General features: G+C 33.5%; 1 protein-coding gene across 3 annotated transcripts; it reads right to left on the reverse strand.

Moving 5' to 3' along the window:
- Nucleotides 1-1402: 1402 nt before the first annotated feature.
- On the reverse strand, nucleotides 1403-8938 carry LOC114314527 (disease resistance protein RUN1). 3 transcript variants are annotated; one of them, XM_028261017.2, is made up of 6 exons: nucleotides 8527-8938; nucleotides 6167-6718; nucleotides 4022-5120; nucleotides 3488-3934; nucleotides 2484-3404; nucleotides 1403-2380 (listed from the first exon to the last, which is right to left on the reverse strand). In XM_028261017.2, the coding sequence occupies exons 2-6, from the start codon at nucleotides 6646-6648 to the stop codon at nucleotides 1751-1753; spliced, it is 3579 nt and encodes a 1192-aa protein (XP_028116818.2). In that variant the 5' UTR covers nucleotides 6649-6718; nucleotides 8527-8938; the 3' UTR covers nucleotides 1403-1750. The 3 variants fall into 3 exon arrangements, with proteins under 3 accessions (XP_028116818.2, XP_082770783.1, XP_028116813.2); XM_082914657.1 differs by having other exon boundaries at nucleotides 6167-6566; nucleotides 8527-8719; XM_028261012.2 differs by lacking the exon at nucleotides 8527-8938 and having other exon boundaries at nucleotides 6167-6882.
- Between the last annotated feature and the right edge of the window lie 10401 nt (nucleotides 8939-19339).

Consider the following 19339-nt stretch of genomic DNA (forward strand, 5'->3'; position numbering starts at 1 on the left):
CATAAGTACAGCAATGAACGGCCCAGATCAGCGGAAGGGGGGACGCTGGTAATATTAATACAACGCCCCCCCAGTCACACCACTCACACCATTCACACCGGGTTTTTTAACTAATAGGGAGGCCTTGTACGGCTGGTGTGAGTTCACTGTTTACCACTACAAAATGCCTCGCCAAGCCTCTTTCCGTTTTTATGCCAAGAATGTTTTCCTCACCTACCCACAATGCCCATGCCCAAAAAAACAGCTCTTAAAACTGCGCGTGTGTGTGTATGAGAGAGAGAAAGAGAAAGCACCACCTGGAGGGGAAGCTTCCTTTTTGACATTGTCATAATTATTAAGAAGTTCCACCTTGACTTTTCCTACGATTTCCAAGTCGAACAAGCCCAATTTGTTTATAATTTGTGCATCAATGTTCACCATGGGCACTAACTTGAATAATCCCTGAACTTCAACTAGTTTGTCACAAAAATTTAAGATCATATCCAGTGGACTCAACATGTTTGGTAGGTTTGTTACCATTTCCAACGACCTGCACTTGAATATATCCAAGTCATTTAAACTCATTGGAAGCTCTGGGAGGGATTGAAGTCTTGAGCAACTAACTAAAGCAAGTGACTGGAGCAGAGTAAGACATTTGATGCTATCTGGTATGCTACATATTGGATTCCCACTCAGATTCAAGTCCTGCAACAAGGATAGGCCACCAATATCGAAGGCTGTCCAACTCCATTGAATTTATTTTTGTTAATAGTTCCATCCTGTGTTTAAAGCATAGATTTGGCAAAAAAAACATTAAAATGAAATGATTTATATATATATATATATTTTATGAGAAAGGGGTGAAGTTCACATGTAGAACCCATCCCTTTGTTTCTATCATGCATTTTATTCTGTAATTTAATTTTGTGCCACTATCACAAATATTTTTTACATGACTAATCAAACTAAGAAATTAAATTTTATTTAATTTTATAAATACCTCTTCATTTTGTTTTTTTTTCTCAATTTCATAAAAATAGAAAATTAACCTTTTTGGTCATGTTTTTATTTTCTTCATTTTCATTTTCCGTGATCATTTTCCACATTTTTAGAAATAAAATTTATATAAAGTTCAAGAGCATGCATGGTTTTCATACAACATTTGGTGCTTCTCAAAAAGTGACTTGTCTCATAAAATTTTCACAATTTTTTTTTAGAATCAATTCATCAAACAAGTTTTCTTTGTTTTCTAGAAAAATGAAAACAAAAACACAATCAAAAAAGCATTTCTTTCAATTCATTTTCTTTTCCTATTTTTTCCCTTTCTCTTCTCTTTTCCTCTACAAATTAAAGTTGCAAACATAGCATTAAAGAAAAACCTGGTACATTAATCAATTTTGCTTTAGTATTAAAGAAAACCCCATTAAATTGATCAATTTTCCTTTGATGCAAGAGAAATACACACATCAATTTTCCTTTGATGCAAGAAACTGAATTACATGTAATCATAATGGCTCAAAATACATATAAGATGGTGTTACTATTGTGACAAAACCAATATGAGACTTAACTTCAACCAACACAATAAATAAACAATAAATGAAGACTCACACTGATTGCTGGACATATCAAACAAAAATGAATCCTTTATCTGAAAATACAACAGATTCATGAAGAACAAAGTTGCCTGCAAGCCAGTGCCTTGAATTTTTTTTGTGTCTCTGCTCTTCCGAACCCTGGTCATTTCTTATTTTGGGTATACTAAAAAAATTTATGAACTAGTCTGTGAAGAGTCCCCAAATAAAAAGTCATACCAGCCGTTGGTTGTCTGGTCATCCTCCTCTGAGCACTCTTGATAGGTATCAAAATCATGATGGCAGAGGAAGTATTTGCCTGGTCTCACCTGATATTCTGACAAATCTCGATCAATGACATTTTGACAAGGCAGATTGGTGTCCTGTTGGTGTTGGGTACCCTTCTTTTCTTGCTCATACACAACATGAATGCCAAACTCTTTTAGATAAACAGTTGCCCACAGAAACACTGAAACATCCACTTCATCACCACATTCCAACTGATTCCCCATGTTCCAGTGGCTTAACCATATCATCTCTTTGTTGTCTTCTGGAAGGCCTATGAATGTTGGGCTATAGGTCCACTTCAAATCCTTTGTCTCGTTACTGGTTTTAATATAAAACTCATTCCAACGCTTGGTTCTTGGATCATCGGAACTTTGATTGGCATATGCATATACAATGCAAACATTCAAGCCCTGGATCCTGAGTTCAGGAAGTGAGGGCAAATTAAAATTTATTGAGGAACCTGTACTCTTAATGTCGAACCACCTTGGAACCTCACTTCCCAGAAGAAAAGTGCTGAATATATTAAATTCATAGAGTCCCTGTGCCACAAAGTTCAAATTAATTAGCATTTACACGTGTGTGTGTGTGTGTGTGTGTGTGTGTGAGAGAGAGAGAGAGAGAGAGAGAGAGAGAGAGCACCACCTGGAGGGGAAGTTTCCTTTTTGAAATTGTCATGTTATTGAACAGTTCCACCTTGACTTTTCCTATGACTTCCAAGTTGCACAAGCCCAATTTGTTCATCATTTGGGTATCAATGTTTACAATGGGTACTAGCTTGAATAATCCCTGAACTTCAATAAGGTTGTCACAAAAATTTACGACCACGTCTAGTGATTTCAACAAGTTTGGTAGGTTTATTACCATTTCCAACAAGCGGCACTTGTATAGATCCAAGTTATTTACACTCATTGGAAGCTCTGGAAGGGATTGGAGTCTTGTGCAACTATCTAAAGCAAGTGACTGGAGCTGAGTAAGGCATTTGATGCTATCTGGTATGCTACAAATCGGATTCCCACTCAAATTCAAGTTCCGCAACACGGACAGCAAACCAATATCCCTTGGCAAAGCCTCATCAGAAAGATTGCAATGTGCAAGACTTAAGGTTACTAAGGAGTGTGACAAGGAAGCCAATGAAAAGCTGATGGGATTTGGACACTTTCTTGGCTTCAAAATCCATGACAAGAAGAATGAGCCCCAAAAATTCTTCTTGTCGGTGGTCGACTGTGATTGACATATAGAAGTTTTGTCTGCATTGAACACCGTCAAAGATTCCAAGTTGCCTAGCTCCGTAGGCAACTGATTGAGCTCTGAGCAACCATAGAGGATGAGTTCTTTAAGGGATTTCAGGTGACAAATTTGTTGTGGAAGCTTCCTAAGTCTTCTGCAGTATTTTAGATTCAACAAGACCAGTCTACTTAATTCTCCAATGGATTCATGAACCTCAATCAGATTTATGCAGTCTTTAAGAATTATCCTCTCCAGATTAGGGATCTCTGAAAAGTCTGGGGTACTGATCAGGCGGTGGGATTGACTGAGATTGAGGATTTTCAGTAATCTGAGCAACTATAATAAGAAAATGAATTAAATTCGATGATTATTTTATACTAAACCCCAAAAATTTGAAACAGGAAAAGATATTGTTATACCTTTGTTCCCCTCCAAACCTGTTCCAGTCTGCTGTAACGCATGTCAAGTGCAACCAAGCTCTCCAAAGGAAACTCATTGGGAATATATTTTAAAGGGCAACCACGCCAATACAACCATCTCAACTTCTTGGGAAATTTCTCATAATGTCCAGTGAGCCGTACATTATAGAGTTGAAGCAGTCTCAATTCGCACATTCTTGAAAACGCATCAGCCTGGATGTCTACTTCTTTTGATGTGGTAAATGATTCTCTTAAGGCAGAATATATAGGGAAGGAAGAGAAGAAGCTTAGACGACGTCGCTTTGATGGATGGCCTTCATAAAACATTGTTGATATGTCATGCAAATCTCCAGAATTGCGTCTTTTTGCATTACCGACCCTCCTGGATGATTTATCTTTGTTCGATGCATTAATGTTGAGACTGAGGCCTTCAATTGTTTTTGTCCCCTGACCAAAAAAAAAAAAAAGGATAATGCGAGTATATACATCAAGAGAAGAACATACAAGTAACTGTGAATAGCATATAATTCTTACACTTTTCTCTATTAATACATTAAAGGCATCCTTATATTCCCACAGTCTGCTTCTTTTCTCAGGTTCCTCAGGTGACTCTTGTCGTATTACTTCTCGCGCCATGGCTTGAAGCAACTGATGCATCATTAGCTTGTTATTTTCATCAATTGTTAAGAGGCATCTATCAACGAGATTGTCAATCCCTACTCTTGTGTGGAAATCACATCCATCTAGTATTGAAATAATGAAGTCTCTGTCTTTTCTAACAAAGAAACAAGCAACATCTAGGAATAGATTTCCGTCGTGGTCATTTAAAGAGTCATAACTTATTTTAAGTTTTTTAAGGATCTGGCTATCGGGAATTGCTTCCAATTTCTTTGATGCACTTTCCCACACATCTACATTTTTATTGTGTAGGGAAGAGCCCAAAACTTGAAGAGCTAAAGGCAGCCCTCTGCAGTAGTGCACTACTCTTTTTGAGTGCTCCACGTAACCTTCAATTGGATGGTCTTGTCGAAAGGCATGCAAACTGAAGAGCTCAAGTGATTCATCATCATTTAGCTCCTTAACCTTATGTACCTTACACAGTTTTTGTGCCGTTAGCAACCGCTCACGTCTAGTTGTGATGATAATTTTACTTCCCGGAGAAAACCAATCTTGCATCATGAGTACCGCATTTAATTGCTCCACTTCATCCACATCATCAAGCACAAGAAAAACTCTTTTACAGCATATAGCATCTTTGATCTTACTAATACCTTCATCAACACTCTGAATTTTTTTCTGTTTCCCTTTCAAAATATCCTGAAGTAGCTTTCTTTGCAAACAAACCAAGCCATCGTGTTGTTCTGATATTTCCTTAATATTTGCAAGAAAACTGCTACCTTCAAATTTGTCGAAGTTAAGATTATAAACTGTTTTGGCAATGGTTGTCTTCCCTATCCCACCCATACCACATATCGTCACAATGCCAACATCAGTTGAGCCATCTTGTAACCAGGAATTAATTTCTTTTATACGAGAATTAATTCCAATTTGGTAGGGGCCTACACTCAAGACTGTGCGATTCAATTTATTCGCAATCTCCTTCACAATTTTCTGAATAAATCTTGACTCATGCCTTCCAACAACAACCAAAAAGGAAATATCATAATTTCCATGTCATTAGTTGAAATCAAATAAGAATTCAAATGTAAAAACAAAAAATAAAAAATCATGATGATTAGATTTAGCCACTATAACTTTAATGCAAACAAAATTAAGTAAATGTCATGATTCTTAATTCTGGGCATTAATTCTCAAATGCATGCAATTTTTTTTTTTTTTTTGATCAGCAAAAGAAAATTTTTATTGATGAACCAAAGAGTATTACATCCATATAGAAAGCAATGAGTGCAAAGAGCATCAAAGCAAGACAAACCAATCCCAACTAGGTTGGCACCGATAAGTCCGCCATATCATCTGCTAGCACGCCATCAAATGCATGCAATTTTGATGTTAATATTACATGAAAAATATTTTTTGATAAAAAAAGTAAATCAAGGGAAAATCTAAGTTCATACAAAAATCACAACTCCAACTTGACCGATTAATTTTTAAGCGGATAGGTCCTTTTTCTTTTCACAATAATTATGATATTGACTTTTTAAAATTTTACTAAACTTTTGCCAACTCTTTTTTCGTAAATCATATCATTTTTTTTTTTTTTTTGTATTCAAACTATTCGTGCTATAATCTTCATGGCCCAGCATTTTGTTGGATTTTTTCTGGTGAGATGCCTAACCCTGGGATGGTCCATGTAAAGTGGCACTCTAATGCAAGAATTTTATTTTGCATTGAACACCATTTGATTTTGCAAATTTAATAGAAAATGGACAAAATTTTTGGTAAAAATTAAAATGCATGTGAACTTTTGAACAAAAAAAAAAAGGAGAGTTTTGACTGTGTTTATTAATCTAATGCAAAAGAGTAGTACTCTTTGAGTCAGAGAATTTCAAATCTTAGACAAAGTTATCTTCAATATCTAGTCTGTGTTCAAATAGACAGTATCATATGGCCTATGTATACACCTTTGACACCTTTTCATAAGGGTTGTGTCCCGTTAATAAAGATTGGAACTCTTGATCATAATGGTGCCTAATAAATAAGTTAGAGAAAATTACGTACCCATCTTCTAAGATCATCCCTGGCAAATCCGCAACTTCTCTCAGAGTTTCCCTCCATGTCTCTACCTTTGCAAGCCTCTCTTGTTTTCTATAATCAGTCTCGGCCTCAAATCTCTTGTTGTGTTTTTCAAATGCTTCTGCAAAGCTCCCAGTTTGGTTCTTGACATGGGATGGATCCACGTGGTAGAATATAGGAAGTATTATATGATTGACAGTTCTCTTGCGTTCAAGTATCTTCACAAGTTCATTAAGGCACCACTTAGAAGATGCATAGTCTTTTGACAAGACGATTATTGAAATTCTTGACTGTTGGATTGCCTTCTTTAGGTTTGATTCAATATCCTCCCCTCTCTCAAGTTCGTCATCATCTCTAAACGTGTGAATCCCTGCATGCACCAAAGCTGTGTAAAGGTGGTCAGTGAATGTCCTGCGGGTATCTTCACCCCTGAAGCTCAAGAAAACGTGATAAGAAAACCGAAGCATCGATGAGGAGGCTTTTTGGACTTCTGCAACAGTAGTTTTGGAAGAGAACTCTACTATATGGATTAAGAACCTGTATACAGTATGTAAGGGCACCATGGATGTATAAGATATATATATATATATATATGACGAAAATGGATAAACAATACTTGTAGGTTCTACAAATTTGGATTAAGAAAAGTCAATGAAATAGAAACCAAAGGCTACAAAGAAATGTAAGATAAACAGATGAGTTCATGAATTTTACTCAAGAGACAAAAAAAACAAACATTAAAAAGGAACAATTACCTTTGGGCATGTTTGATTGGGTGGATTAGAGCATGAGATTGAGATTATTAATCCGTGGATCCAATTATTCTATGTTTGTTTTAACATTTTGGTTTAGGATTATTAATCCAATGGATAATTAATCTAACAAATTTGTAGGAAGGATTATTAGTAATGGGGTAGGGGTGGGATTATTAATCCAATGGATATTAATCCAATTGGATAGTGAATACCACACTAATTTAATAGAATTATTAATACTTCACTATTAGTCTTGTGAATCAAACATGACCTTTGTTCCTTGATGCAACTCTTGTTTTGGTGTTAACTAATTACCACTTCATCTTAACTATCAAAAACAAACTATGAATCTTTGGATACGGGAACCAAGCAAGCAGAAGCTGAGCTACAAACAACTTTTTCCAAGTTCAACAGATTTTATATCAAACCCACACTCAAATACTTAATCCAATATGATTTACAGTTTTTGAACAAGTTCATAATAAAGGTATTCGGTATCTCGGATGTTAGCAGAATGAGATTAATTTCAGTATAGGGAAAAACACAAAGAAACTCAATATAGTGGACTGTTTTTAACAGATCACCCCCTCTTAACAAACTGAACCTTATTACCCCAAAACCCATAATTCATTGTTTCCATACTTTTATCAGAACAGAAGAATTTCTCTACACAGTTTTAAGAGAAATACTATATAAATATTCAAATCAAAATTTAAAATTACCTTTGTGATCCAACAATAGGGAAAATTTTGAGGTTACCATTCTACCTTTAAAGGGAGTACCCATTATATAGATTCCAAACAGGGTACTACTAACACATATATTTTTTTGGCACAAGAATAAAGGAATTGTTGTAATGCAAGCATATTTAATAAAAGAAAACCTATGAAAATAGGAATTTGATAAAAAATTTACAATAATGGAGAAAAGGAATAAAAAGAAAGAAAATACTTTGTAAAACTAAGTAGATATTAGCTAGGAATTAGACAATAGGATCTCTTATTCCTATAAAATAAGAGAGTTGTAACTCTCACCTAACTTATATACCAAACATGAGAAATGAATTATCTCTTTCTTTTTTTTTTTTTTTCTTTCCATTAGTTATTTTTTCTACCAAATCAATAGATCCAAATGGAGTGTAATTTTCTGAATTCAGCTTGTGCAAACAAGAACTCAACTTGACTCCATTGATTCATTACCCAACTAATTTGAAGAAAAAAAAATCAATAAAAGAAAAAAGACTAAAATATTCTATTTTCCGTTAGTTTAACTAATTGAAATAGGCAGATGGTTGAGGATTTATTTATTTTGTTGTAAGAGTCGAATCCTTTCTTTTTTTTAATGTAAAAAATAGAAGAGAGCAATTTACTGGATTTTTGTTTTGCAATATTACTCTCACTCTGTAAATGAAGACTGTTCTGGAGCCTGTGTATAATATATATAAACATAAGATTTTATAGCATCATCAACAAAGAGACTAAACGAAACCAAAATCCCAATAAAGTAAAGCACAGATCATATCAACAAAGAGATTAAAACATATCAAGGTGGATCAAAACAAACGAGAGCCCTCAGATGAAGAAAACTTACCTGGATTTTGCTGCTGAAAAATCCTTCTAGTATTTGAGTGTAGAGCACTCCAATCAAGATTTTAACAATTATGTGTTTGTTGTTGGTGTGTGTGGGTTGAGGAAGAGAAAATAAATAAATAAATAAAGAGAAGAAATGATGAAAGAGAAAATAGAACAACTAGTGGGTTTTTCTCTTTATTCTCATTATCGGTAGAACAAAAACGCGGGTAGACATCATTTAAAACCAACAAAAGAAAGAAAGAAAAAAAAATATGGCGAAAACGGTTTTATAAATCGGCTTTTTTAAATTTGTTTTCTTTATTAAAAATTTTTGGGTAAAAAATATTTATGTTCAAAATATAAATTTATAAAAAAAAAAATTAGTGGAAAAAATGATTTTTATCAAAACCGTTTTTAATTAATTCAAAACTAATTAAAGGTTAATTAAAAGTGGCTTTTTAAAAGCCAATTTTCTGTATTAAATTTTCTTTTTTTTTATGATAAAACACGACATTGTTAGAGTCATTTTATTCTATAATGGGAATAAAGAAAAAAACTCACCTAAGGTGGGAATAAAGCTGTGAGAATGGGAGGTGTTAAATTCAATGTATAGAGAAAGCGAGAGAATGTTGTATGTATATTGTGAATGTATTATTGATATCTTACAAATGTTGAATTGAGCTCCTTTTATAGAGGAGAGGAGCCTATAGTAAAGTAAGCACTACATAACTATCACACTAAAGTAAAGCATACAGCACTATCACACTAACATCCCCCTCAAACTCAAGGAGGATAGGTACAAATCAATTTGAGTTTGGAGAGAGTAACAAAATAAGAAAATAAACTAAAAATAAATAAAATAGGATAAGAGACACTGTATGGTCGTATCAGATCGGTGTAGAAGACACTGTGAGGTTGTGTCAAACCGCTATAGAAGATACTGTGTGGTTGTGACAGACCGGTGTAGAAGACACTGTATGGCTTGTGTCGGACCGGTGTAGAAGACACTGTGAGGTCATGTCAGACCACTGTAGAAGACACTGTGTGGTCGTGTCAGACCGCTGTAGAAGACACTATGAGGTCGTGTCTAACCATTGTAGCAGACACTATGTGTTCGTGTCAGACTGTTGTAGAAACTAACCGGAATCAATGTCGGGTCAGTTTACGGGGTCATGCCAGACCGATATTGCAGACACTGTGTGATCGTGTCAGACCGTTGTAGAAGACATAGTGAGGTGGTGTCGAACCGTTGGTGAATACACTGTATGTTCGTGTATATAGGCTGCCCAAAAATATATATATATATATATATCGCGCCCTCAAAAGTCGTGCCCAATACATCAAAAGTAGTGTCCGACACTGTGGCATCAAACGGCGCGCGATGCGCGTGACCGACAGAGCGTCGTCTCGCCTTGGTTTGTGCTCCCATTTTGTCGTCTTAGTCTCTGCATTGTCTATTTAAACCGAGGATGTTGAGGTTGGTGCAGAGATTGAAAGCAAACTCAACCAGACGAACTGTACAACCCTTATCGTCCACTCTGCAACCCCCTGCTTGTGCTGCCTCTGATATGGACTCCTCTTCCCATAATGTGCTCACCCTTTTTCCAGACTTGAATGAGTCCACAATAGAGATAAATGGGTCTATCGCCCGTGAATCGCAACCAAATGCCCCTGGACCAAGCGCCCCTGTTTTTGCATCGTTGAACTTTTCGATGCTGTCAGTGGAGCAAATAATGGTAACGAAATCGGATATTGAGGCCAACCATTATACGTTGAAGTCATGTGTGGAGACCATGACGGCGATCACGAACTTGTCTTACCGGCTTCAGAATAGGACAAGTGAGGTACAGCAGTTAAATGCCCAACTGGCTCTACTTCAGCGTATATATAAGGATGCGCGAGTAGAGATATGTGTACTGAAGGCGGAAAACAAGGAGCTGAAACGGAAGGCCACCGTCATACTCCGATTCAGAGGTCTGCCATATGCTGCGTTTGAGGAGCAGCGGGGAGGCAACGTGCTCAGTGGATTGGAAAGCACGGAGGCAGGGCCGTCAAGGGACGCCCAAGACGGAGGCAAGAGGAAGCGAGTAGCAGCAAAGTAGAGAAGGGAAAAGAAAAATCCCTCCTATGTGTGGGTGGTTGTGTGTTTGTGTGGTTTTTTTTTTCTTGGTGTAGAATTGTGATCGGGTTTGATCCCGACATGAAGAAATGATAAGTTTATGAAATTAAAACGAGTTATGTTTTTTTTTTTTTAAATCGTCCTTTTGCCTTGGGTAAGATATTATAATAAAATATATATATATATTAATATTGAGGGAATGATGAGGATAATGTGGTGTGGTGGGTGGAGGATGGATCATTTGTTTAGAGAGAGTGTTTATCAGACGAGGGGAATGGGGATATTGTATTAGGATTGTTGTAAGTAGGTTCAAAAGTGGTGGTGGACAATTATTTTAAAAAGAGAGTTGATGTGAAGGAAAAGACAATTATTTTGAAAAAGGAGAGAGTGGGAGTGGGGAACATGGACGGGAGGGTATGGGATAAAGTGAATAAAAAAGTAAAATAAATAAATAAAAGAAAAAGTGTGCTAATGGTGTGAAAGAGTGCTAGCGGTGGATTTGTGAAAAGTGGCCTACCGTGTGAATGGTCTTTCTCTCTCTTCACATGGGCTGTCTCTCTTTTAAATACGTGTGATAAAATAAAAAGAAAGTTGGGTGTTGCAAAAGGGTAATGCAGAGAGATGGATGTTGCAAAGATTGATCAGCAGTCGGCCTCCTTAGTTGGTCCTATGAGAACCTGAGTATATAAATCAAAATCAAGTAAATAATTAAATAATAATAATTTTATAATTTTAAATATTTTAATAGTAAATCTTAAAATATAAATTAATTATTATTGAATGATTTTTTAATTAATTTTAAACTTAAAATAAATTTATAGTAAAAATATTTAATTTATAGACAAGATTTATTATAAAAATATATATAGAGAGAGAGAGAGAGGAGGGTGTGACTTGAACTCTAGACCAGGTTAATATATAAGACCCTTACTATTTGAGTTGTATATAACTTATATATATATTTTGTATATTTATCTATTTATTTGACATATGTGTGCCCACTACTAGTGTAAAATAGAATAAACACAAACTCTACTCTATTATTTGTTCACTACATAGGGCAACAACACAGCAGCCACGGGAGAGGGTTTGAGAGAAGGAAAAAAAAGAAGAAAAAGTTGCAACCAAAGAACTTTTGGGTGCGTGGTAGGGTTCTAACTTTCTTTTTTATTTTATATTTATTCTTTATCCTTATTCTATTTTATGATTTAATTCATTGATGGGGAGGTTGTAGGTGTATGTAATTTGTGTATATATATATATATATACTGTTAAGAAATCTGAGGAGTTAAATTCATGTATAAAGAATGGTGTAATTCTTAGTCCAAAAATTATGTACAGAACCACAAACTTTAAAAATCAAGAAACCATATCAAACGAATGGATTTTAAACTGAAATTTTTACAGTATATTAATTACATATTGAATTTCATATCTGAATTTTCTCATAATTTTTCGGAGTAAAAAATCCATATTAATTGATGCGTTCAAATCTGTCCAGAAAACTGATGTTAAACAATAATTTCGGAAGTGTTGTTCTCTTTGGGTATAAATTCGAAAATTATCAAATCCGCGTCATTAGAACCGGTTATGAGTCTAGTTTTGTACGTTTTTGACCTTGCATTGATTGCTCATGTATACTAAGAGAACCATTAATTTCTTTAAAGTGTTGCAGAAAACAACCTGTTTAGATATAATTAATTGTAGATAATTATTTTGATAAGCAAATCAAGTAAAACCAATTGGGTTTGAAACTTAGGATATATTAGTTGATATCTGGAGGGTTTTGGAATTTTTTGAACAGTGTGGAGTGGGTTTTGTAATTTTCAAAGTTAACGAATAGATTGTGAAAATTTGTTTAAAATTTTGTTTTATCTTAAACTAACTTTTAGTTAAGTTCCGATTGGAACCCATGTCTTGGGTAATTTTAGACCTTGAAGAACATTAACTTAGGTATTATTTAAGAGTAACGGTGAATGTGGTTGAGCTGTATTAGTGCGCTTTAGTGTGGGATACTTAGTTTATTATTTTCTTTAGTATTTTTAAATTAGTAGTGACGTGTAGTCTTCATACTTGGTTCATGATACTAGTTGAACTTTCATACTCTATTCGAGGATTATATTATTTTGTTTTCAGGTGAGTAGTTTCATGCTACATATTTTTATAAATGTTCCTCTACCCTAAACTGTTGGAAAATTTAATTGTTGTTTCAGGACTAAGCTGTTTTGATAAATCATTATATTATCAATAGAATCAAATTATTTCTGAAACATGTGTGAACTTGGCATGCTGTAAACTATTTGTTTTAGTCTCATGTTTATAATGGTGAACTACCATGTTTTGCGAAACTGATGTGTATTGATTACTGAGACCATCTGTATATTTTAGTCCAGGAAAATTATTCCACTGTGTGTGGTGACTCTGGCCCTTAGGGAATAGATCCGTGTTGGGCCGTGATGACTCTAGTGTTCAACGATTGTAAGGAAAAGACCTAGGTTAAACTAGGTGACCTTCAATCGGATCGTCTTAGAGAAAAGGCCCGGGTTGCCACCCTGAGGATGACTTTTTTTTTGGTATTGGATCCAACGGAGCTTATAGCCTTAAGAACTGTGTGGTATGTTACTTGTTATTTCTTAGTACCCAGAAAATTATTGATGTTCATGTTTTAATCTGCTTTAAGTAGAAAATGTCATTTATCATGTTTTTGAGAGACATGAGTATTTTAACTACTGAATTGTAGAACCTTCTTTTTTAAACAGATTCTCTTTACCAAACTGTATGTCAATCTAGTTTCTGTGATATATGTCTTATTTTGGAATTGATCATTGTTTTCAAAACTATATATACTATCCATGTTGCTACTTACAGAGCTATCAACTGACTTAGTTGTTTACCATTTTCAGGTGTTAGAAGGACTTAGAGTAGACTCGTGGCGTAGGAGAGACTCAATTGCATGTATCTCTAGGATATTCATTTATTTTGTTTTAGATTGTTATGTTAAGTTTGTACATATTTCTTTTTATTTTGTGGGCAATTTGTGCTCTATTTAGGATATATTTTTAGAAGTTGGTTATGGCTGGTTTAACCATTTATACTTGTGACTTGTTACTGGATTGAGTTTTGATTTATTTATTTATGGGCTATCATCACATTTATTCTTCGTGATTTTGAATTTATGTTTAGGCTTACATGTGCCTTGGGTTGAGTCCTCTGAGCCACGGCCGGTCATGCCCGGATTTGGGGTGCGACAGGTCCCATGAACAAAGTTGCTTGATTAGATCTATAGCTTCCAAGCTTGCATTGGGAATGATATCGTGCAACCAATATCAGGGAAGAATACCCTGACCGTATGATGCTCACTTTCTCTGTATGATGCTCACGGCGAGAAAGGAAGTGGTGGACTGTAATGTTCCATTTTCCTCTGGATCCAAAGGGCTCACCAGTCCCAACCCAAAGAGCCCATGCTTCCATCTCCTCATCCGAAGGACCTTCATAGCCAATTCTGACCACTCTTGAGTTGAATCTGATGTGTTTGAGCAAATCAAAATGGCGAGCGTAGGACTGGAGGTATTCGAACACTTGGTGTTGATCGGTAAAGACTTGTGTGACTGAAGTATTCACGGGACTACTTTTACTTTTCTGCCACTGCAACTGTACGAATCTGTGGTGGCTGAGTTCAATCGCCGAGTTGGGAATGTTCACAAACGGGCGAGTCAAATCGAGGATAACACGGGACTCGGTCCGTGTTACTACTTCGATGACTCGGCTGGTGACGTGGCTAAAATGCCAGTTGTGGTTTTGCATTTCGTGGGGAATTCCAGTGTGGTGCTGCTGAACGGTGGTGATGATGCTGAGGAGAAAGAAAAAGCACGGAAAGAGCAGAAACTGAAGATATTGAGGTCCGGCGGACGGCTAAGGCGAGACTGTCGCTTGTCGGTGAAGTGAAATTACTAGATTCTTAACCTTACTTAAATTCAATGTATAGAGAAAGAGAAAGAATGTTATATGTATATTGAATGTATTATTGATATCTTACAAATGTTGAATTGAGCTCCTTTTATAGAGGAGAGGAGCCTATAGTAAAGCTATGAAGCACGGGTACTCCAAATATAGTGCCGTACACGCACCGGGTACTTACCGGGTGCGGGTACGCGTACCGGTACGGCTGCACGCGTACCGGGTACGGCAAAAACCACTCCGGTACGTCTGCCTCAGTTGGGTACGGCATGGGTACGGCTCGGGTACGGCATGGGTACGTATTTGGTACGTTTTGGGTACGTCGGGGCAGAAATCAAAATTTCTGGAGATTGAGGGGTACCGGAGCAATATTAAAAAAAATTAAAAAAAAAAAATGAAAAAATGAATATACGAATTTCATCCCTTTTGCCCTAATTTCATCACTTTTGCCCTAATCTTATCAGTTGAGCAACACAGAGGTGACTTCGACCCAGCTTCGTCTTCGACTTCGACTTCGACCCTCGTCTTCGACTTCGACCCAGAGATCACCCTCGTCTTCGACTTCGACCCACGACATCGGGTACGACTTCTTCTCCTTCTTCTTCACTATTTCATCACCCTCGTCTTCTCTCATCTTCTTCGTTTCTTCTTCATCTCTTTTTTTTTTTTTTTTTTTTTTTTGTCAAAGATCAGCAAGCATCTATCATCTATTTTCGTCCCCTACCGATCAGCCATACCAAGCAACTGGTCAGAATCTCTCCATCTTTATTTTTTTTCGTTTTTTTTCTTGTTTCTTGTTTCTTCTTGAGAGAGTTATAATCTGATGTTGTCATGTTGATGTAGTTTAGGTTCATAAATATTAGAAATATTTAGGTTCATAAAAATTAGATCAGAATGTTAATCAAGCAGTTTAGGTTCATAAATATTAGAAATATTTAGGTTCATAAAAATTAGATCAGAATGTTAATCAAGCAGTTTAGGTTCATAAATATTAGATCAGAATTAGATCAGAGTGTTAATAAAAATTATATCAAAAAATTAGAAATATTTAGGTTCATAAAAATTAGAAAAATTAGATCAGCAGTTTAGGTTCATAAATTAGATCAAAAAATTAAAAAATTAAAAATTAGATCAGAATGTTAATAATCACAAATATTATTTTTATGATATTGGTGTTGGTTGTTTTTCCTTTGCTTGGATTATGGACTGAATTGGTGTTGGTTATGTTGAATTGAAATATATTAATATTTGTCTTTTAGTTTATAGTTTCTTTTTAGTTTTGATATTTAATTTCAATTTGTAGATTGAATCTTTTAACCATAATTATAAAAAATAAAAATAAATAAAAAAATATCGGCGTACCGCAGCCGTACCCGTACCCTACTTTTTTAGGGTTTTGCCGTATCGACGTACCCGTACTCGTACCCGTACCGTACTCGTACCCGCACCGTGCTTCTTAGTAGTAAAGTAAAGCACTACGTAACTATCACACTAAAGTAAAGCATACAGCACTGTCACACTAACACGAGGGAAGCACAAAAGTGTTTGTTTGTGGAAGAGAACAAGTTCAAAACGAAGGGAAAAAGTCTCACTCTTGAATAGTTTACGAGGAATTATAAATTGGAAGCTTCTCTCGTGTTCATAAACTAAAGGTCGATTTGCACAGAAATCTTAATTTATAAATTTATATTTTATTAAGTTTTAATTAAAAAAATTTAAACTTTCAAGTCTTATTAAATTTTAATAATCGAAATTGCTCTTTAAATAATAATTGTTCATCATTTATGATTATTTATTAAGGAATATAATGATTTGATATTTATTTTGATTTTTAAAATTTTATAATATCAACTTTCAAATTGAAAAAACTAAAAAAGAAATGTGTAAAAAAAAAAACCTAATATTTTTTTGAAAAATTAAAAAAACTGAATTATTTTTTTGTATAAAACTGAAAAATTTGTGTTTATAAAAAAACATGATAATAGAATATTGATGTGCAAAATTGAAAAAAAAACACTTTAAAAATTAATTAAAACTAAAAAATTTGTATCTATAAAGAAGCATGATGATGGAACAATAATATGCAAAACTGAAAAAAAAATTAAAAATGAAAAAAAATTGATAATATTCTCAGTTTTAAAAATGAAAAAAATTGATAATGTTATCGGTTTTATTAGATATTTAAATCAAACCAATAAGTACAAGGGCAAAAACCTTTAATCTCATACTCTGTTTTTTTCATCAGTTAGTGAAACAATTTTCTAGAATATTGCTATGCGAAATTGATAATATTCTTAGTTTTAAAAATTAAAAAAAAAAATGATGATATTCTTAGTTTTACTAAATATGACTTATTGGTTCAAAAAATCTTAAAGGATTTGAACTACCATAACATTTGTAAATAAGATTTTTAGGTAATTAACTCATTACACTAAGACCACCTCAATTATTAACGAATGTCACTTTACCTCCTCATTTATGAATTCATACATATTAACTCTCTCAACTATGAAAATCGTACAAATACACTTACTTTAGGGATGGTTCAGAGGAGGTCTACAAGAGGTGAATGTGATATATTTTTATAGTTGAAAAAATCAAAATATATGAGTTCATAAATAAAAAACGTAAAATGATATTTTCTAATATTGGAAGGACTTGGTCTCAAATATGAATCATGGAGCCCATAAAGGTAAATACTAATTAAACATATAATTATCTATTTTATTCTGATAGGCAATGAAGACATCTTAATTTCAGAAAATTGGCTACTTGTTGGGTCCACACCACAGAATAATTTATTTTTTACTATAGTAGTAAAATATAAATAAGGTGTATTTTTTTGTTTTGCTTAATTATTTTTTATTTATTATTTTATCTATCTATAAGTACAAATTTCTTAAAGAAACTCTTAAAGCCACTCCAATGGGTATTCAAATAAAACTTATTAAGTAAAATAATTAATTATTTTTATTTTTTACTGCTCCAATAAACTCTTTAAATGTCAAGTTAATTTAACTCTTTTTTTTGCACTCTACGTATAGAGAACCATTAAAAACTCTTCAAATTTCAAGGAACATTCTTTCTTCTTTCCCTTCATATGTGCTGATGTAGATAGAGACTAATGTTAGAGTTAAGTCTCTTCAAATATAATTTTGTTAACATAAAGATCCTTATAGTTTCAAATTTCTAGATTCTTATAGTTTCGTAGGAAAAATATCAAGATCCCCATTTGTAATTTTTAGTGGTAATGGATTAATCTATTTTGCCTTTGAGCATAAACATTTTTGCCGGACAACATAAATTTATAAATATTTTTTACCAAACCACGTAAATTTATGTACTTTCTATTCGGTTTATTAACCCAACCATTCTTGCTAATACCAAGCCCACTAAGAAAGGGGGTAATCTATCTATTATATAAGGAAAATTGGGTTTTTAGTGAGAAAACTTTTGAAAGTTTCAATATTTCGTACTAATTTTCTTAATTTTAAACAATTAAGAAAATCTTTATTGGCTAACTTTTATTTAATGATCTCACATCAAGAGAAGAAGGAAAAAATGAGTTATTTTATTCATATAAAATGAATCTTATACTCCTCTGATCTCATTTAATATTGTAGCGTTGTGCATGTTTCAATTCAATATAGTTTAAATTTTAAAAGTTTTAATTAATTAATTTTGACCTAGCCGATTAGGCTAAATCATTTTTGATTTAATTGATTCATTGATTTAACCCCAATTTTAATGGTTTTATTAAAAACTAATGATTGATCTAATTAAAAATTGAAAGATTAAGATTGCTTAATTGGAAATAAACCTTTCGTCCAAATAATTGCTAAATTTTATTTTATAATCCCATATCAGAAAAAGAAAAGAAAAAAAAAAGTGAGTTATTTCGCTTATGTAAAGTGAATCTTAATAGTGTAGTATTGTATATACTTCAATTCAAGACAGTTTAAATTTTAAAATTAAAAATAGCATTTAAAAGTTTTAATTAATTAATTTTTGTATAAGTTGGTTGGTTATTTGACCTAAACGATTAGACTGAACCATTTTAGGTTTGATCGATTCGCCAGTTTAATCACGATTTCTCATACTAATTTTATCAATTTTAAACAATTAAAAAAATCCATTAGCTAACTTCTATTTAACCATATAAAAATAAAACTCTAATTAGTTTATGATTTATTTTATAATCTCACATCGGGAGAAGAAGAAAAAGCAAAGTTTGTTTCACTGTTTATATATTACATAAGGAAAATAGGATTTTTAAGTCTTCTAGAAGTTCCAAACCCTCATTATAAAATTATTGAATTTTCTTGATTTTAAACAATTAAGAAAATTCTCATTGACTAGCTTCCATTTATCTTTTATTTTACAATCTCACATCAGGAAAAGAAAGAAAAAGTAAACTGTTTCACTTACATAAAGTGAATCTTATACTTCCATTTATATAAGCAAAAAGAGATTTTTAGTGAGAAGCATTTATAATCAATATCTCATACTAATTTTTTTGATTTTCTTAATTTTAAACAATTAAGAAAATCTTTATTGGCTAGCTTTAATCACGATTTCTCATACTAATTTTATTAATTTTAAACAATTAAAAAAAATTCATTAACTAACTTCTATTTAACCATATAAAAATAAAACTCTAATTAGTTTAAGATTTATTTTATAATACCACATCGGAAGAAGAAGAAAAAATAAAGTTTGTTTGACTGTCTATATATTATTTAAGGAAAATGGGAGT

The sequence above is a fragment of the Camellia sinensis genome, chromosome 2 (assembly GCF_055761805.1).
Source record: "Camellia sinensis isolate YWXY chromosome 2, ASM5576180v1, whole genome shotgun sequence".
Lineage (NCBI taxonomy): Eukaryota > Viridiplantae > Streptophyta > Magnoliopsida > Ericales > Theaceae > Camellia > Camellia sinensis.